We start from the raw sequence: 16,607 nt of genomic DNA on the forward strand, positions 1-16,607 counted from the left end.
CGCTGGGCTGGGGAGGGGGCTGCGGGTGCCGGGATGAGGAGGAGGAGGAGGAGGTGATGGAGGAAATGCGTTGTGGGCTGTGCTGGGGCAGCGGGCCTGCGCTGTGGGTGGGGGGGCACGGCTGCAGGCTGGCTTCCAGGGCAAGGGGTTCTGAACCGACTGCTGTGGCTGGAAAGGGGCCCTGACCTCCAGGCATCCCTGCAGGGAGCCGGGTCCGACCCCCAGCCCGCCAAAGCAGCCGGTGCTGGGGTCTCGCTAATAAGAGAAGCTGTCCTGGCTGGATGCGTGGCTAGCTGGTTTCCCCACAGTGCAGGCTGAGGTGTGCTTGGGCTGGGAAAAGCCTCAGTTTGTCTCAAAGGGCCACCTGCCTGGTGACACAGGGGTGGCCCCTCACCTCGAGGCTCCCCAGGGCTGCCCCTTGGACAACCAGGTGTGTTCCTAAATTTGCTCGCTCCCCAGGAACTGGGACACAGTGAATGCATCTCCAGCATCTGGGGCAGCCTGGAGATGCCAGTGAGCTGCAGTGTCCCCCAGCTGGGTGGTCTGGCAGGCGGCAAAAAGTGCTCCTTGATGAGCCATTGGTGGTATAAACTGCATTTATAGAACCCTCACACACCTTCCGGAGCAGGAACAGAGAAAACCTGGTGGGTCTCTGAAGCCACCCCTGGGGATGTGGGGCTGTGTCCCCTGTCCCAGCCCCTGCCTGATGGCAGTGGGGAGATCGGGGTGCTGGCTGGAGCCCCCCTGCCCTGGCATTTATTCCCTCCCTGCCTTACAAATGAGGTGCCTGCCCTGTGCCGGGGCAGTGGGCTCCGGGCAGTGGCTGTTTGCTGCATTTTCATACCTGTTGCTCGGGAAGTGGAACAGAGTCCTTGAGCAGAGCCCTGTGTCACACAGACCGAGCCCCCGAGGGGCTCTTCCAAGGGCACCTGTGCCTCCCCCATCCCTCCAGGTCGCTTGGCAAGCTGGTACCTGCAAAAACCAGTTCTGCACCCAAGTGCCTGGCATTCAGCAGGCAGCTTTGCTTGGGTGCTAGTAGGGAGATTCCTTAAACCATGGGGTTTTTTGGTGCTTTCTGAGCAATCTGTGCTGTGTGTGTGGACTCACTGGATGTTGTTCCCTGCAGGTTTGAGGCTCTGAAGGAGGCCACCCCCCAGGCAGCCATGGCCCCCACACTGGCCACGGCGCACCGGCGGCGCTGGTGGATGGCGTTCACAGCCATCATCGAGAACCTGCTCTTCTCCGCTGTCCTGCTGGGCTGGGGGTCCCTGCTCATTATGCTGAAGGCAGAAGGGTTTTATTCCTACCTGTGCTACGGGCTAGGTAAGGATGCTCTGGGCTCGTGTGTGGTTCTCTGTTCTAGGGTGGTGTGGAGCTGGTTGGAGGAGTGCTGAGCTCCACATTGGTCCCAGGACAGAAGGAAGGGATGTGTGCTCCTTTCCAAAACCAGTGGCATCCTTGTGATGGTGCAGTGTGCCTGTAGGTGCTGTTGCTTCGTAGAGTGATTGGAAAAAGGAGCTTTAATGATGAGGTAGAGCTTTTCTGGATGGCCTTTTCCACTTGGCCATGGGTTCTTCCTCTGCAAGGGAAGACTGGATGGATTCTGGAGGATGATGAATTGTGGGGGGGCTTCTCCTGAGTTTGAGAGGAACTTTGTCCTTGGTGGTAAGAAAACAAGGAGCATGGGTGGCAATAATATCAGGGCAGTCCAGTGCTGCTGTTGAGGAGAATTTGTGGAAGTAAATGCTCCTGATTGTTCCTCTCCTTCTTCAAGCACCCAGGATGTGCTCAAACCAGGCTGTATTTCTGTGAGGGCTTCGGATTTACCCTCTGCCCCAGCCAGAAGTGGCTGTCCCTGTTGCAGACACAGCCTGCAAATCCTGGGAAAACAGCCTGGATGTGGACATCTGTCCCCAGCCTGGGCATGGAGAGAATTAAGCATCCCACAGCGTGTTTGGGTGGTCAGTGGGGTTAAGAAGAACCCGAGGGTAAAGGTGTGGTGTGGATTTGGAAAGCTGCTGTGGTGACTGAGGGTTTGTGTGTGCTCAGAGAAAGGAAGGGCAAAGTGAAGAGAGGCAGTCTGGGCTCTGTCCAGAGATGTGTGATGGAGACTGGGACTGGATCAGCCCATCTGGGGCTGATGGAGGAAGCAGTTTGTGAAAAGAGCTGGAAATCAGTGCATGTACCCTCAGTGAGTAAGGGCTGAGAAGAGTGGGGGAACAAAGTGCAGGCAAAGGTGCCTGTGAATAGTTGTGATGATACTTTGGGTTTTGCTCATTCATCAGCTGCTTGTTATCTCTCCTGCTTTGTGTACCAGAGCCTGGGTTGGTGCACCTGGCAAACATGCACGTGTTTCAGTCTTTTATCAGCTGTAGCTTGGCTGCTTGATCTCCATCCTGTGCTCTGCTCTCAGGGCAGTGCTCCCAAGCGTGTCCGTGTCACTCGGGTCTCCAGGAGCATTCCAGTGCCTGGAGACCTTGCAGGACTTCTATTCAAGGCTGCTGTGTTCTCTCCACATCATGGAGACTTCGTCACATGCCTGTGTAAGAGTTCACGTTAAACTATCAGGTGGAGACTTTCTGCCACCCAGATAAAGCACACGGGAGCTGATAAGCAAATGCTGACTGTCTCAGTGAGCAGGCATTTCCCTGTCTGCTTCCTGAGATGTGCTCTGCTGACAAGAGCTCCACTTAGGGCCCACCTCCTGCTCTTTGCCTTGACTCCTTTCAGTTTGTCCCAAATCAAAGGTCCATCTGGGTTTCTCACTCCTGTTTGCTAATCTGTGGCTTTTCTGGCTCTCCCCGTGGGAGTGCCCATGCCCACAGATCACAGGGAAGATGCAGATGTTTGGACTGCTGTGAAATTGCTGCCCTGGGGGCAACTGCTCCCTCCCAGTGGCCAACCTGTGCCCTGAGGCAAGAAAGCTTAATCCCTGAGAAGAAACTTGTGTAGTCAAATGTTCTTATTGTCCTTAAATATCTGGCCATCACTGCTGAACTCGGTGATGGCTTGTGATGAGCTTTGGGACATTCATCCGTGCTGACTCACTTTCCTTTTTCTGCTTTTGTCCTCACTGGAAGAGTTTTGTGGGGAAGACTCCTGGCTCCAAGTATGTGGAGACTCTCAATGACCAGCCCCAAGCTGAGTTTTCCCTTTGCTGGGATTAGGGTTTGCCTTTTTCAGTGTAATCTATTGAATCCTGCAGCCAAGTGGGTGCTTGGCTGGAAAGTTGGTGCAGACAAATCATGACTAGTAGCCTTTGGGCACTTGTTGTTCCTAATGCTGCTGTGGGCATGTAAGTATTGCAAAAAAAAATAGACTTTTCCTAATGAGCCAAAGGTTCTTGGCAGGGCTTTTGGTTTGTCAGCAAAAGCTCTTGCACTTTGTGATGCTTTCCAATGAAAGGCAGAACTAGACCTTGTCCCTTCTGCAGGCTCTTCTCTGAAGGTACCAGCAGCTGCCCAGAAAGTGCTGCAGTTCATGAAGGACTCCTTGTCTCCCTGTTGAATCCCTGGCTTTCCGTGCTTGCCCTTGGCTCCTTGCGTTGGATTTTACTCAGCCACTGTACAAACGTGGGGTCCAAGGGACTCAGTGGCATGAGGGTGGAGATGGACACTTAGGGAAAAAAAAAGTCTGAAATAACAAAATATTTTTAGAGCAGTTGTGCAACAGGGCTGGAGTGGGGGGGTTGTACCCGTTGGGCCACCTCCTGAGAGGTATGTTTGAAATTCGCTGACAAGGAGCCTGGTAGTAGCACTTTGTTCCCATTTTAATTTTACTACACTACTACTTGGCCTTTAACCAACTGAAGCAGCATCTTTTATTCGGTGTGAGTGCTGACTCCACAGTCTTTATCACAGTTCTGGGCCTTATCAGCTCGTGGGGAATTTGATCAGTCCAGGGCCTTGCCTTGCTATGATGTTTCTGGGATTGGGAAGCTGAACGCTTGGGTCTGAAACATGTTTAAAAAAAAAAGAGTCCTGAACTTGATAATCTGCTCACAAAGAGCAGAGATAAGGGGCACAGAGGGCTTTCTTCTGAGACAGGACTGCAGAATACCAAAGGGATGATAAGCTAATTCACTTACAGCAAGTTAAGGAGCCCTGACATGGTCATAGGGGGAAGGTGCTACCTTGCAGCTCTTTTCCCTTATTTATCTGAGGTGGGGAACTTGCAGTCTGAAGGTCCCTTACAATCTGAGGAGATAATGACAGCAACGGTTTGTGAAAAGGCTACACACGTGAGCCTGTAAACAGAAAAAGATTAGTACAGGAAACACACTGTGCTGATCAGCAGCTGTTGTGGGAAGGTGCTGGCCCTGGGTGAGAACTGCAGCAAAATGAAACCACAGCTGGGATGAGAAGGGGAGTTTAACTGAGACTGTGCCTTGGTCACATATGAAGCTTTCAGGCACCCAGAGAGGGGGTCCTGGAAGTGCAAGTGGAGGGGCAGGGAAACCCGAACAAATTGCTTTTGCAGTGGTACAAATCAAGAACATCCCCTCCCAGTTCCCAGAAGTATGACACCATCCTGAAAAGAGAAAACATGTTCTTATGTGGGCAGACTGCAGAATCAGTTGTTTGCACATGTCGTTCAGTATGCTATTTTTTTAACACCAATACTCCCAGTTCTTTGCCCTTGATTTGTCTTTTTTTTTTCCCTCTCCTTTTTTTTCTCTTTTATTTCTATAAAAGAAATGAGGAGGAAGGTGAGGGGTGTGCAGGCTGTGTTCTACAGAGCTACTGTCAGGGTGGCTGGGGGTGTCTTGCCTGTTTGACTCAGTCTGATCCATGAAACAAGATGAAAGGAAAGCTCCTCTCTGCCATCTGAGATGGCAGTCACTCCTGGAAAAGCCAGACTCGTTCCTCTGCTGATGTGGTGTGTGTGCCTGGGATTTGAAGAGGTCAGTGAAGAGCAGTTAATGATTGACCCTTGCATGGAACCTGCAGCACTTAATTTGGGAGAAAGGATGGCTTTAAATGTTCCAGCCTGAACAAATCCCAGCGATGATCTTGACATAAATGATTACCCAGGCAGCCTTCTCCTCACCTAAGCTGTCATTCTTTAAATAGTAACTTGAACTACTAATTGGGCAGTAGAAATCCTGCTGCTTGTGCGGGGAGTGCTATAAAAATAGGCAGCAATGTTCTTGTAATTGCTGGTAAAGACTTGTAGCTTCTCCTGGCTCGTCAGTGAGGCAGCAGTGAGTGAGCACAGCCTCTGTGCTGCTGCCTCGCCCGGGTGTCACACCTGGAGTGCTGTATGCAGGTGGACTTGGCAAGAGAATTTGGGGAGGGCATCACTGTAGGCATAGAGCCAGCCCTTCCCCACAGCAGTTTTCCAGATGGAGCCAGGCATGTAGGATATTTTCCCCAGGAGTGTGGCGTGCACTGATCTGGAGCAGGATCTGAGCTGTGATTGGGGGGAAGCTGCTGTTTGCTGTAACCAGGTGCATTAGGTAGGTGAGTAGTTAGGCAGGTTCTCTGCCCATTAAACGCCTCCTAGCTGCCTGTCCTGTGCTGCCATTCACTCTCCTGTGCTGGCACCCAAATCCATGCTCCTGGATGAGCTGGCTCTTGGTTGGACCTTGTGCCTGCTGCACACACCTGCAGCTGCTCCAAAATGTTCTATTTATGGAGGTGGCTCAAAGGATCGGGAATGTCAGGGTGCCAAGGGCTGCTGGAATCATTTCCATTATGCCTCAATGGATCTTGTTGCTTAGGAGCTGCTTCTATTTTCACAATTTGTATTTCCACATAGCACTGTTGCCTGGCCCCTGCTTGGAGCTGGGGCTGAGCACCTGTAAACAAGGTCGTTGTGCAGGCAGGGAGTGAAGTTTGGTATCCCATTCCCAGCCTTTCTGGCTGCAGCAAATGTTCAGAGAGGGGCAAATTTCTTTGCTGTTTCCACAGCTTTCTGAGCTGTGTCCTCATCACCTCCTGGTGTTGGTGCCCACCGTGTACACTGGTTATGGGAGGGCCAGCAGGTGTGTGCTGTGCAAACTCTTTGGGGACGTGCAGCAGCTGAACAAATCAAAACATGAACAGGAATTCATATTCTCCAGCTTTAAAGGCTGAATATTTCTGTTTTGAGATCTCTTTGTGGGGAGGGTTACTGAGGCTTTAACACGTGCAGCCACAAGTTATAAGGTCACTGCATTGTTCGTGTCCCTCCACCCTCCTTCCACTCCGCAGCTGAGCTGTCTCTGGAGAGTGCTGACACAGGGTAACTGCTACTACTTTGTCAATTCCCCCCCCCCTTCCTTGTTTTCCCGAGTTTCACCTCTCACCCACATCTGTTTCCTATGAATTTATCTTTGTGGAGAGCCCAAAAGCCTTGATGCTGTGGGTGAAAACTGCAGAGAGCCTCCCAGAGTCTGTCCAGGACTGATTTCTAAGGATGTGCCTTGGGCTGCAGTGCTGCCTTCCTTGCAGAGGAGATGCTGCTGGTGGCACATGTGACATTTTGGGGATATTTGTTGCTTACTCTGGCTATCCATGGCTAACAGGGCGAGAGAAGGGGCAGATTAAGTTATCGATCAGGAGCACATGGCAGTGGAAAGGAACATGGGCAGTTTGAAACCATCTTAGCAAAGATGCTGGTGGGAGCAATGGAAATGGGGAGAAATGCCCCTGCCTTCCTTGGAGTGCTGGGAGGGGCCCCAGGAAGGTTTGCAAGCAGCTCCAAAGCCTCAGATATCAGTGCCTGAGTTCCTGCTGATACCTAATGGCAGGAAGGTGGAGTGAGGTTTGTTTGCAGTGGACACAAAGCTGGCAGGGTGGTTTAGAGCAGCTGGGAGAGCCAGGGTGAAACCAGTTAAGAGTTGGGGGGGCTGAGGCTTGGGTAGAAAGGGAGGGAGGTGCAAGATGGGGCTGTGTTAACTCCAGAGATGTAGGGGAGTGTGAGAGCAGCCAAGGGGATCTCCTCCAGCAGCCACACCAAGCAGTGAATGTGAAGTCACTAGTACATGGGGGATTCCTGCTAATTAACTAAACCAGCCAGGGCTCGCTGGGAATCTCCAGCTTCACTTCATGCTGGTGGTTATGTCAGTGACTTCTCTCTTTGTTCCTCCTTTAATATTGAACTTTGTCAGATCAATTATTAAATATGAAGGAGAGTGTTTTATATCACTGGCTTGCAGCAGCAGCAAGGAGCAAGTGCTTTGTCATACCAGCAAAGGTTCCAGGGAAGTGTTGGGAGAAGGAGAGGTGGAGTGCACTGGAGCTGTGAGTTAATGGGAGTCTGAATGCACACGTACTCACTCGAGGAGTTGTAAGCAACCTTGGGATAGGCATGTAACAGGAGAAGAGTTGACATGAGGCAGTAAAAGGGAACTTCTTTCCTTTTTTTTTTTTTTTGAACTGTCCTGTTTCTGTCTCGGTTACACAACGTGTGCTCTGTTCAGCGTGGGAGTTTGCATGCAGAGTTCCTCATGTAAGGGCAAGAACAGAAAGCTGAGGATATAATTGATCTGTATGACCTAAACCCATTTTGAAAGAATAGAAAATGCTAATTACGGGGCAGGAGTTAAAGATGTATCAATCCTTTAAAAAAACAGAGAAGGCAGGTGAGCTGCCAAGGCCCCCTGGGAACAGGGTAGTTAAATCCAGGAAGGATTTTTCAGAGCCAGGGCAGTCAAAGCAGGGTGGCTACTGCAAAGCCATTCTTCATCCTGATGCCTGCAGTGAGGGTAGGAAGCTTTTCATTTGAGCAGGCTGTTGCTCAGTGCCAGGCCTTGTCAGCCTGGTGTCTGGAACCAAAATAACTGATTTGGCTGTAGCTGTCGTTAGCTTTGTTAGGGAAAGGATCTCTGAGAACACGACAGCTGTAGATTAGGAGGACCTTATTTTTGTATCAGTCCCTTTAGGTTCAGCTGGGTTTAGTCTCCTGTAATTGCCAGGCCATTGCTGTGTAGTTGTTTCAATAAATTAATGAATCTCCATCCTTAGGTTTTTACCCTGCTGCTGCATGGGATGCCTGTCCCCTGGGTGCCTTCCTTGCTCAAAGCAGAGCTCATCAGGTTTCCCTCATCCTTCTGCTGCTCTCCTTCTCCATTTCTCACTGATTAGAATAAAAACTGGACTGTGGAGGGCATATGCCCAGCAGGGCTTTTCCCTTTCCTCCTCCCTGCAGCATTTCAAGCCTCATCCTAACTGTCCTCTCTCACCCTGTGTAGAGACCACCACCAACAGCTCTGAGGACGAGAACAGCACAGCTTCAGAGCACAAATGGCCTTCCTGCAATGCCCAGGATGAAATGCTGAACTTGGCCTTCACCATTGGCTCCTTCCTGCTTAGTGCCATCACGCTGCCCTTGGGAATTGTCATGGACAAGTACGGCCCTCGCAAGCTGCGGCTGCTGGGCAGGTGGGTGTGCCAGGGCTCCAGGGGTGGGCTGAGGGCTCAATTCCCACCCTGTCTGGGTGCTGTGCCTGTTGTGGGGTCCCTGCAGCCTTGGGAAGCGTCTGAGGGATGGGGCTGGGAGTTGTGCGCAGGACAGCAGAGCAGCTCTGGGGTGATTTCAGCCAGCACAGTGAATTGCTCCATAAGGGAAGGGCCTGGAACTCCATGTCCACACTTCAGCTCTCCAGTGCTGCTCTGTGATCCCTGTCCAGATGGAGCCTGGAGGAAGAGCGGAGTCATTTGTGAGTCAGGGAGGGTAGCTTTCTCCTTGGGCTGGGAGCTATGTCCTGAGAGGCACAAACCCAAGATGTTACATCATTGTTCGTAGGCTGGGGAGTTAACTCGGGGATAAACATGTCCTGTTGCCTTTCCCAGGGCCCTTCTCTTCCATGTGGTGTGTGTTGCTTTCTGCCTCAAACAGAAGATTGTCAACTGCTTCTGTCATGGCACACAGGGATTAGTGACCTTTGCAATCAGTGGACCTCAGCACTGTTTTAATTATCACAATTTTAACGCAGTGAACTTGATCAGAAACCAAACTGGCCTGTGGGCAGAGTTGGAAAAACAGGGCAAGTCTCTGAGTCAGTCCCTACCAGAGAGGAATTGAGTGCTGGGGCTCAGGACAAGGGCTGCTGCTGCTGCTGCCTTTGGTCACCCCGAGGTGAGGGCCAGAAAAACTGTGCTGGAAAACCAGTGGGAATTTGGGTCCAGACAGAGCTGCGTCAGTGCTGGGAGGAAAGGTTCCTGCCTCAGCCCTTGTGCAAGGCTTGCCTGTAATACTTGTTTGCCAGTAATATTTGGGTATTTCCCTGGATTTTTCTTTCTGAATTGCCAGCTTCCCTCCCTCTTACAGAAATTGCCCTGCAAAGCACTGAGGAGGTGGAAGCAGCTGTAATTGACTGTGGGTGAGGCTGTTTGTGAGAAACTCATGGCTCTGGTTCCCTTTCAGTGCCTGCTTTGCTGTGTCCTGCGTGATGATCGCGTACGGTGCCAGTAACCCAGACTGTAAGTCGGCACCTTTCTGCTGAGCTGGGAGCATTTCAGGGCTGTGGTTTGGGGTTTTTGGGCAAGCAGAGTTCAAACTGTCACCCTCCAGTGCTGTACTGGGGTCTTGCTGGGGACACAAGCCAAGCAATCTGCCAGCCTGAGGGAGCTATGTGGCTCTGGGAAGGGCTGGTGTTTCACAACACCAACTGGAGAGTGTAGCAAGGGCCAAACATCTGAGATACCCAGGTCTCTTAGTTTTAGTGTTTGGGCAGGGCCAGGTCCTGTAAAGGAGCAATTCCAAAGGAGTTCATGGCTTTTTCAGGGTTGGGAAATAGGTAACAGCACACAATGGGTAACTGTTTTTTTTTGCCAGAGATAGATGGAGCTTGCTCCTCAAGAGCAGATAGTGAGACGGCACTTTGGATTCAGTTTGTTCAAGTAAATCTTCCTTTTGAGAGCCATCAGACAAGCTGCATCAGCGAGTCTGTTCATTAGAGAAAAGGAACCCTTCCATCCTGTCCTGAGCTCTGCCTTGGAGGAGAGCCCTGTCCGTCCCAGTCTGTGTGGCTGGGGGGAAGATGGGTGCTGGGTCAGGAACAGTGAGACATGTCCTGAGGGTGTTGATCCGCTGAGGTTTTTTCGAGTCAGGACCAAAGCCCTCAGGGCTCTGTCTCCTTTCCCTCTGCACCCAGTGGAAGCTAAGGGGAGGTTTTTTTATTGTTCCAGCTCTGTCTGTGCTGATATTCATTGCCCTGGCTCTGAATGGCTTTGGTGGGATGTGCATGACCTTCACATCGCTCACGGTAAGTGAGGAGTTACTACCTGACTGCTTTATCCCTCCCTGTGGCTGTGAGCTGGGCTGGCAGGAAAGAACAAAGTGGATCTTCTGCTTGTGGTTTGAATAGCACGTGCTTGTGTTTGGTACAAAGGGTCAGTCACCCTTAGGAGTGAGTCCTTGGTTGTTATTCTAAAGCTTGTTTTCCCCAATCCTTTTTTTTTTTTTTTCCCACCTGCCCTTTGTATCTCAGGTGAAGGTGGGGGGAGGGGGAAAAAGGAAGTGGTTTTGTCTAGGACTCATCATGTGCCTGTACATCCAGTGCTCAGCTGCTTGGCACAGGCTGGATGTGTGTTTGCACTGGACTTAGCATTGACATAATGCAGGAAGAATCAGCAGGGCACAAACCCTTGCAGCTGGGTATGACCAGCTTTCTGCAAGCACAGTTTGCATCTCGCCCCGGGAAAATGGTTCTTCTTGATCACAAAAGCTTTTGCTTTTCAGAAGGCTGAGAATCCCTTACAGGCGCCCTTAGAAATGCTGTGTTGTTGGATGTGCACAGGCCACTTGGATATGTTCAGGATTATATGGAAAGCTTTGGTCAACAACTGTCAGCTGGATCTCTATGTTTTGGGGGTTCTTTCTGCCTGGAGGCAGAAGCAGTATCATTCTCCAAATAACTGCTTTATTTTCTGCCTCATTACCCTGATTGTTGTCAGTGTGGCTCAAACAGGGCTGGGTGGAAAGTCGCCCAGAAAACAAGCCTGGGAAGCACCGATTTTTTTTTTTTAATTTTTTTTTTTTCCCCAGAGCTGTAGTTGAGCACTTTCAGATTTGGACTGCACTACCTTGAACTTGCTGTTGAAGCAAAACTTCCTGTTAAAGTTACCTCTAATTTAACAGGGCTTAGACGCTGACTGGACAAGGCTTAGACACTGGCTGAGCTCCCGAGACCTAAATTTGGCAAAGGCTAGCTTTACAGAGCACTCTGTGTACTGTGCTTTTGCTGCTGCTTTCGTATATTCAAAGCTTTCAAAACTCTGTGCAGATGTTGCTCTCTCCTTCGTATGTGGTGTTCTTCACTGGAAGCCTTGGCTGTGACCCCGAGGAACTGTGGAGCAAATGTCATCCTGCCACACTTCAAATAAAAGCAAGGAGAGGAGCACATCACTAGTGCTGTGGGAGAGGAGAGGATTCCCATCCTGCTGCTGCCAGCATTGGTTATTGTCTCTCTGGGTGGTTGTCAAGGGGTCACAGTTTATTTTAGAGCCACTGGTGATGATAGGAGTGAGGGCAGGATAGGGCAGGAATAGATTGGGTGTGCTGTAGTGTGGTTTTCAGCAGCAGAAGTAAGCAAAGCCACTTATTAGTGCCCTCATTAGTGAGCCAGCTCTGCAGTGCCAAGGAAGAGCAGCAGCAGGAAAAAGGTCAGATCTTCCAAGAAGAGATCCAAGCCTTGAGGAGGTCTGGAGCAAGCAGTGATGCTCTGAGGTCACACAGATGCCTCAGGTGGAGTCCATCCCCTCCAGGTGTACTCTGCAAAGAGCTGGGGTGGCTTCAGGCCTGACTTCTCAAATCCAGAGGCAGGTGTAGCTGCCTGTGCAGCTGCACAGAGGCATCTCAGTACCTGAGGTGTGTGAATGTGATTAAAAATAGCCTAAAGTGGGAGGGAAGCACTTCTTCACCTGCTCCGAAGTGTAGCTGTGCCGCTGACTATTGGAACCAGCTGTATTTTGGTGGTTGGCAGCTTACAGCTTTATCATTCTGCGTGCAAGCTGCACTTGGTGTGTCAAGAGCCATCTTCTGCTGTCACAGGGTGATACCTCGTGGATTCCTTCCAGCTGTGGCCCCTGGAGGCAGGCGAGGGAGGAATGTAGGGACAAGCCTGTGGCTTGTAGCCTGTGGGTGACGAACATGCTGTGCTCTGCCTTGTGCCCAGGAGGAGATGGGCTGAACGCTGAAAGGGGACACTCAAAAGACCTTTGTAAGGATGTTCATTACCGAGGCACTGAGCCCTGCTTGGCTCCGGGTGCTGGGGAGCTCGGGCTGGCTGGCACAGGCGCTGGCCGCCGGGCACACACCGGCGTGCACCAGTCACAGCGTGGTGACTCCCTTCTGCCAGCTGCAGGTGACCCGAGGCGCTCCAGGAAATGGGTCAGACCCACTGGTGCAGTGGTCCTCAGCCACCCCAGGCAGGGTTTGGTTGCTGCTTTGTGGCAGGGTGTCCCTGAAACCCAGCTTGTGGGGCTTCAGGTGTTGACACCTCCTGGGACGTGGTGTGATCTTGTGGCAGGGACCCTCAGACAGGGATAAAGGGGATCTCTGAGGATTAGAGCCTCTTGAGTTTAAAGCCTTTTTCAGTAACAAGTCCCCAGGGTATCATGAGAGCACATGGCAAGCTGTGGAGCCAAAACAAGCTGCTGTTCCGGGGTGCCTCGTCTGTGGCTTGGGGACGAGGGGGCAGCCAGCAAATGGTTCCCAGTTCTGAGAACAAGGTCAGGCTGTGCCTGTTGTTAAAATGCAGAGGGGAGATTTCTGCCTTGTGGCTTGGTCTTGGCCAATATAAGTGAAGATTGGAAATGGAAACAGATCTGTGTTGGTGGCTCTGACAGCAACACAGGAATCTGGCGCTGGTTCTGCTCCGAAGCTGTTTCATGCAAAGAAATAAACATGTGTGATAAATTACCACAAAGAGCCTTTTATAGATTGTTCTCTGTCCTGTTTTCCTTTCAAAGAATTACAGCTGCTTTGCTCTGATTTTCTGCTACAAACAGCCCCCTTTAATCAGAGGGGGGGGACAGCTCTGTGTAGGGAATCTTCTTTCTTGGAAATATTAGGAAAACTTAGGTCTCTGTGAGCTTTTGTTTGTTGGAGAATGGGAACAGGAGTTTCCATATGCAGAGGGGGCAGTTCGAGGCTTTCTTTGAGAGCATATTTTTAGCGTCTGTGTAACTTCCAAATACACCCCCAATAGGGAAAACAAAGTTTAATTGAACAAAAATACCATTTTTCAGTAGTCTAGTTCTCAATGCCTTGATTTTTTTCCACTGTATTTTCAAATAGTCCTTGCAAGAGGAGGGAAACAGGGTTTGGTAGCAATGAGTATTTTCTGTATATGGAATGTCTCCAAGGAAAAGCTCGAAAACAATATAAATTATTTTAAACTCGCTGTAGGGCAGATGAGGAAAAAAATCTGCAAGAGGAAATGATTTATCAGTTTAAGATTACAGCCCTGCAATAAAGGACTCCAGTAATAAACAGTTACGTGTGGCAACATTCACTGAGTGTCTTTGTGACAGGGCATAAAGTTAATAGTACATTGAGTATTAGCAACCTTTAAACAAGAAGCTTTAGAGTTCCTGTCGTCATAGGTCTTGCAAAATTGGAGCTGTCATACCAGAATGGGCAGAAGTTAGTGGAGGAGTCACTTCTGGCCTGCGGGGATGAGATCAGAATGAGGATTAGATCCTTTTTGGTGGCAGAAAAACAGAGCTCAGTTGCTCCATGGCTTGTGTTTTTTGTTGGTTTTTTTTTTTTTCTCTCTCCGTGGTTCATTTTTTCCAATGCTTGCTACTATAAAGACAGCATGAAAAATGACTTGGTAAATATTGCATGTTATTTTTGTAGCTGGTCTTTAGATGAGACCTGCACAGGCACTGTCAATGCTGGCACAGTCTGAGAGGTTTTCTGTCTTGAAGGGACTTTTCCCCCTTCATCTCCCCTCTGCCCCTCCAGGTAGTCCCACATTTCTCTTCCTTCCAAGTTCTCAGTGTTTGCAGTTTCTTCTTTGATTGGGCTGGACAAGACATTAAATCTCTTCTGTCCAATTTTTTAATCTAGCTGCTTGCTTGGTGCCAAATTGGATTTTAGGAAGTCTTTAGCCTTTCTAGGACTTCAGTCCCAGTCAAGGCAGAAGCAGCCTTGTGTTCTCCTGGTCATGGCTGCCTGTTCTGTGTCTCCAGTAGCCCTCAGAGCAGGAGGATCCACCTGGAAGTTGCTTCCCTGCTGTATGAAAAGGGCTTTTTGTGGACTCTGGATCTCTTGGGAAAACCAGCCCGAGCCAAGAAGCAGCTGTGTTTGTGCAGCTCTTGCCCTGCCCTGAGCTCCCCAGCAGGAGCAGCAGTTTTGTTGTAATTTCTGGACATTATTTTACGTTTGGGGTGTTTGGGATGAAGGAAATGCCCAACCTGGTGACAGTGACTAGCCTTTTTTGCAACCCTCAGCTATTCCACTCCGCAGATGCTGCTTTCTGGGAGTGTGTAAATTTAGGCCACTGCTTCCAAGAGGAGATTTTTCAGCGCCTGGTAACAGACCTTTGGATCCTTTTGCCATTTCCTGTCTGCAGCTCCCGAGAGCAGCCTGCTGGCAGCTCTCCCGCATGCGGGGATCGGCGATGGGTGTGGGGATGCTCCGCAGAGCAGCGCAGCCTCGTCTGCCTCCTCCTCCTCTGGGGTTCACGGGCAGCATTGGGCTCAGCACATCATTCCTGCTGCTCCCCAGCCCGGGGTTATCTGAGGACCTGGAGCCTGCACTGCATAGGAAGCTCTGCAGTGAGGCACAGGGATGATAAACAGCCAGATGGGTCCCGGAGTGCTCCTGCACAGGAATACTTGCCTTGTAAACACGCTGTGACACAAGCCAGATTTGCTTGCCTTATATGCTACTCTTGGGAAAGATGGATTTGTTTTTCAGCCCTGCAAGGGGAGTGTGATGGCAGCATTTGCTTGCTCAGGCTGATATTCTCTGAATCGTTTTGTTCAGCAGCCTCTTTGCACAGATGAAGGGCTGGTTGTGCTTTCAGTCCTAGAAGGCATCTGCAGTGTCCTGCTTTGAGGCCCTCTGAGGCTGACGTGGCAGTGATGCTCAAGTGAATTTGGGGAGTAAGTGACCCAAAAAAAAGGATATGGGAGGGAAATCTGCCAGCCTGCAGCAGAATCTCTGCCCATTGACCAGCTTCAGGAGGTATCAGCTGAGCTCTCCATAGCCTGACAGCTTCAAAGCTTCTCCCTGTAATTTCCAGTTTCCAGGCCAGCATTAGTGAGTGATGGGAACTTGTTCACTTCTGGTTGTTTAGGAAAACAGGGAGTTCCTCCCTTCCCAGGAGAGCAGGAAGGTCTCCCAGTTATTTCTGCCTGTCCCACTGTGCCTTTGGATCTTGAGTGGAAGCAGGGGCTGCTGAGCAATCCTGGGAGTGATTTTGCTGTTCAGGTGGCAGGAGTGGCTGCCATGAACTGCTGCTGGCTGTCCCTGCTGAGAGCTTTGCTTTCCCAACAGATCCTTGCAGAACCAGCCTGGTCTGCTCTCAGCAGAGCCAACACACCTGATGGGAGCCCAGGCAGTGAAGTGGGGTGGGTGGCAGCGATAGTAATGCCAGGTGTTGATTGCAGCAGGGCTCAGTAGCTGTGCTGAGCAACAAATCCTGGGATATCTGGTGTTTGTGATTCCCTCCCTGCACCTAGCTCTGGGATAGTGTGCTGAGGCATCTGAGCCATCCCAGTGATGCAGAAATGATCAGCAGAGAAAGTCTGCTGCCACAGAAGGAGCCATGGAGATGGCTAGAAATGGAAATGCAAACAGCAGCACTGTTTGTGCTTGCCTCTGTTCCTTCTTGTTATAACAGGAACTTTCTGGTCTGCTGCAAAAGATTTGGGTGCTGACCCAAGGTGCATAAACAAAGCTGGCAGTTCAAGGTGTTGCAGGGTGTGTTAAAGACTGCAGCTTGTGTCTAACGACCCTTGACTAAAAAGAGGGTGATAAATAGAGAATTTGGGCACATGTTTGTGGGAGAGGAAAAGTGGTGGCTACAGGTTTGGGGTAAGGAACTCATAAAAACAAATGCTCCTGTACTAAAGGTGACCAATGCAAAATATGCTGTCAGTCTGGAAAGAAGCAGCGTCAGTAAGCACATAAATCTTGGGTTGTAGGCATTCCGTGTCTCTGGAGACACCAGTGCAACGTGCAGAGTAATATCTTGAAGAGCTAAGTCATGCCTGAGTAAAACTGGCTGCTTCACATTCTTCACATGGTATCCAGGAGAATTAATCCTAAATGCCAATATCTTCTCGAGAAAGCCTCATTCCCTTGGCAGCAACCTGCTTCAACTGATTTTTCTCTCTCCCCAGCTGCCCAACATGTTTGGTGACCTTCGTTCCACCTTCATTGCTCTGATGATTGGCTCCTATGCTTCCTCTGCTGTGACTTTTCCAGGAATCAAGGTGAGGCCCTGGGATCAAGGCTCGTGACTGGTGGTGTTGTGCTGGCATCTTGCCCCGTTTAGCAATAATGTGGCAAGAAAGAGGGACTGTTGGCTGAAGCACTTTTTTAGAGATGTGCATTTGCAAGATTCGGTTCCTGTCTGGATTAAAGACTTCCCAAGTGACTGCCTCAAGAATGTAGCAGATAGAAAATTTTAGAAATGCCAACTAGAAGTGAAAAACTAAAGA

General features: G+C 50.4%; 1 protein-coding gene across 2 annotated transcripts in view; it reads left to right on the forward strand.

Annotated features, from left to right (window-relative positions):
- Positions 1-16,607, forward strand: part of SLC43A2 (solute carrier family 43 member 2) — a 31,848-nt gene that overhangs the window by 356 nt on the left and 14,885 nt on the right. Inside the window, exons 2-6 of one of the 2 annotated variants that reach the window (XM_032129900.1) lie at positions 1,127-1,323; positions 8,177-8,366; positions 9,352-9,407; positions 10,116-10,192; positions 16,287-16,379. In XM_032129900.1, the coding sequence (XP_031985791.1) occupies positions 1,164-1,323; positions 8,177-8,366; positions 9,352-9,407; positions 10,116-10,192; positions 16,287-16,379 (576 nt within the window). In that variant the 5' untranslated portion in view covers positions 1,127-1,163. Of the gene's footprint in view, positions 1-1,126; positions 1,324-8,176; positions 8,367-9,351; positions 9,408-10,115; positions 10,193-16,286; positions 16,380-16,607 lie in introns of those variants that run through there. The other variant, XM_032129901.1, reaches the window with a different exon arrangement.

Source organism: Corvus moneduloides, chromosome 20, assembly GCF_009650955.1.
Source record: "Corvus moneduloides isolate bCorMon1 chromosome 20, bCorMon1.pri, whole genome shotgun sequence".
Classification (NCBI taxonomy): domain Eukaryota; kingdom Metazoa; phylum Chordata; class Aves; order Passeriformes; family Corvidae; genus Corvus; species Corvus moneduloides.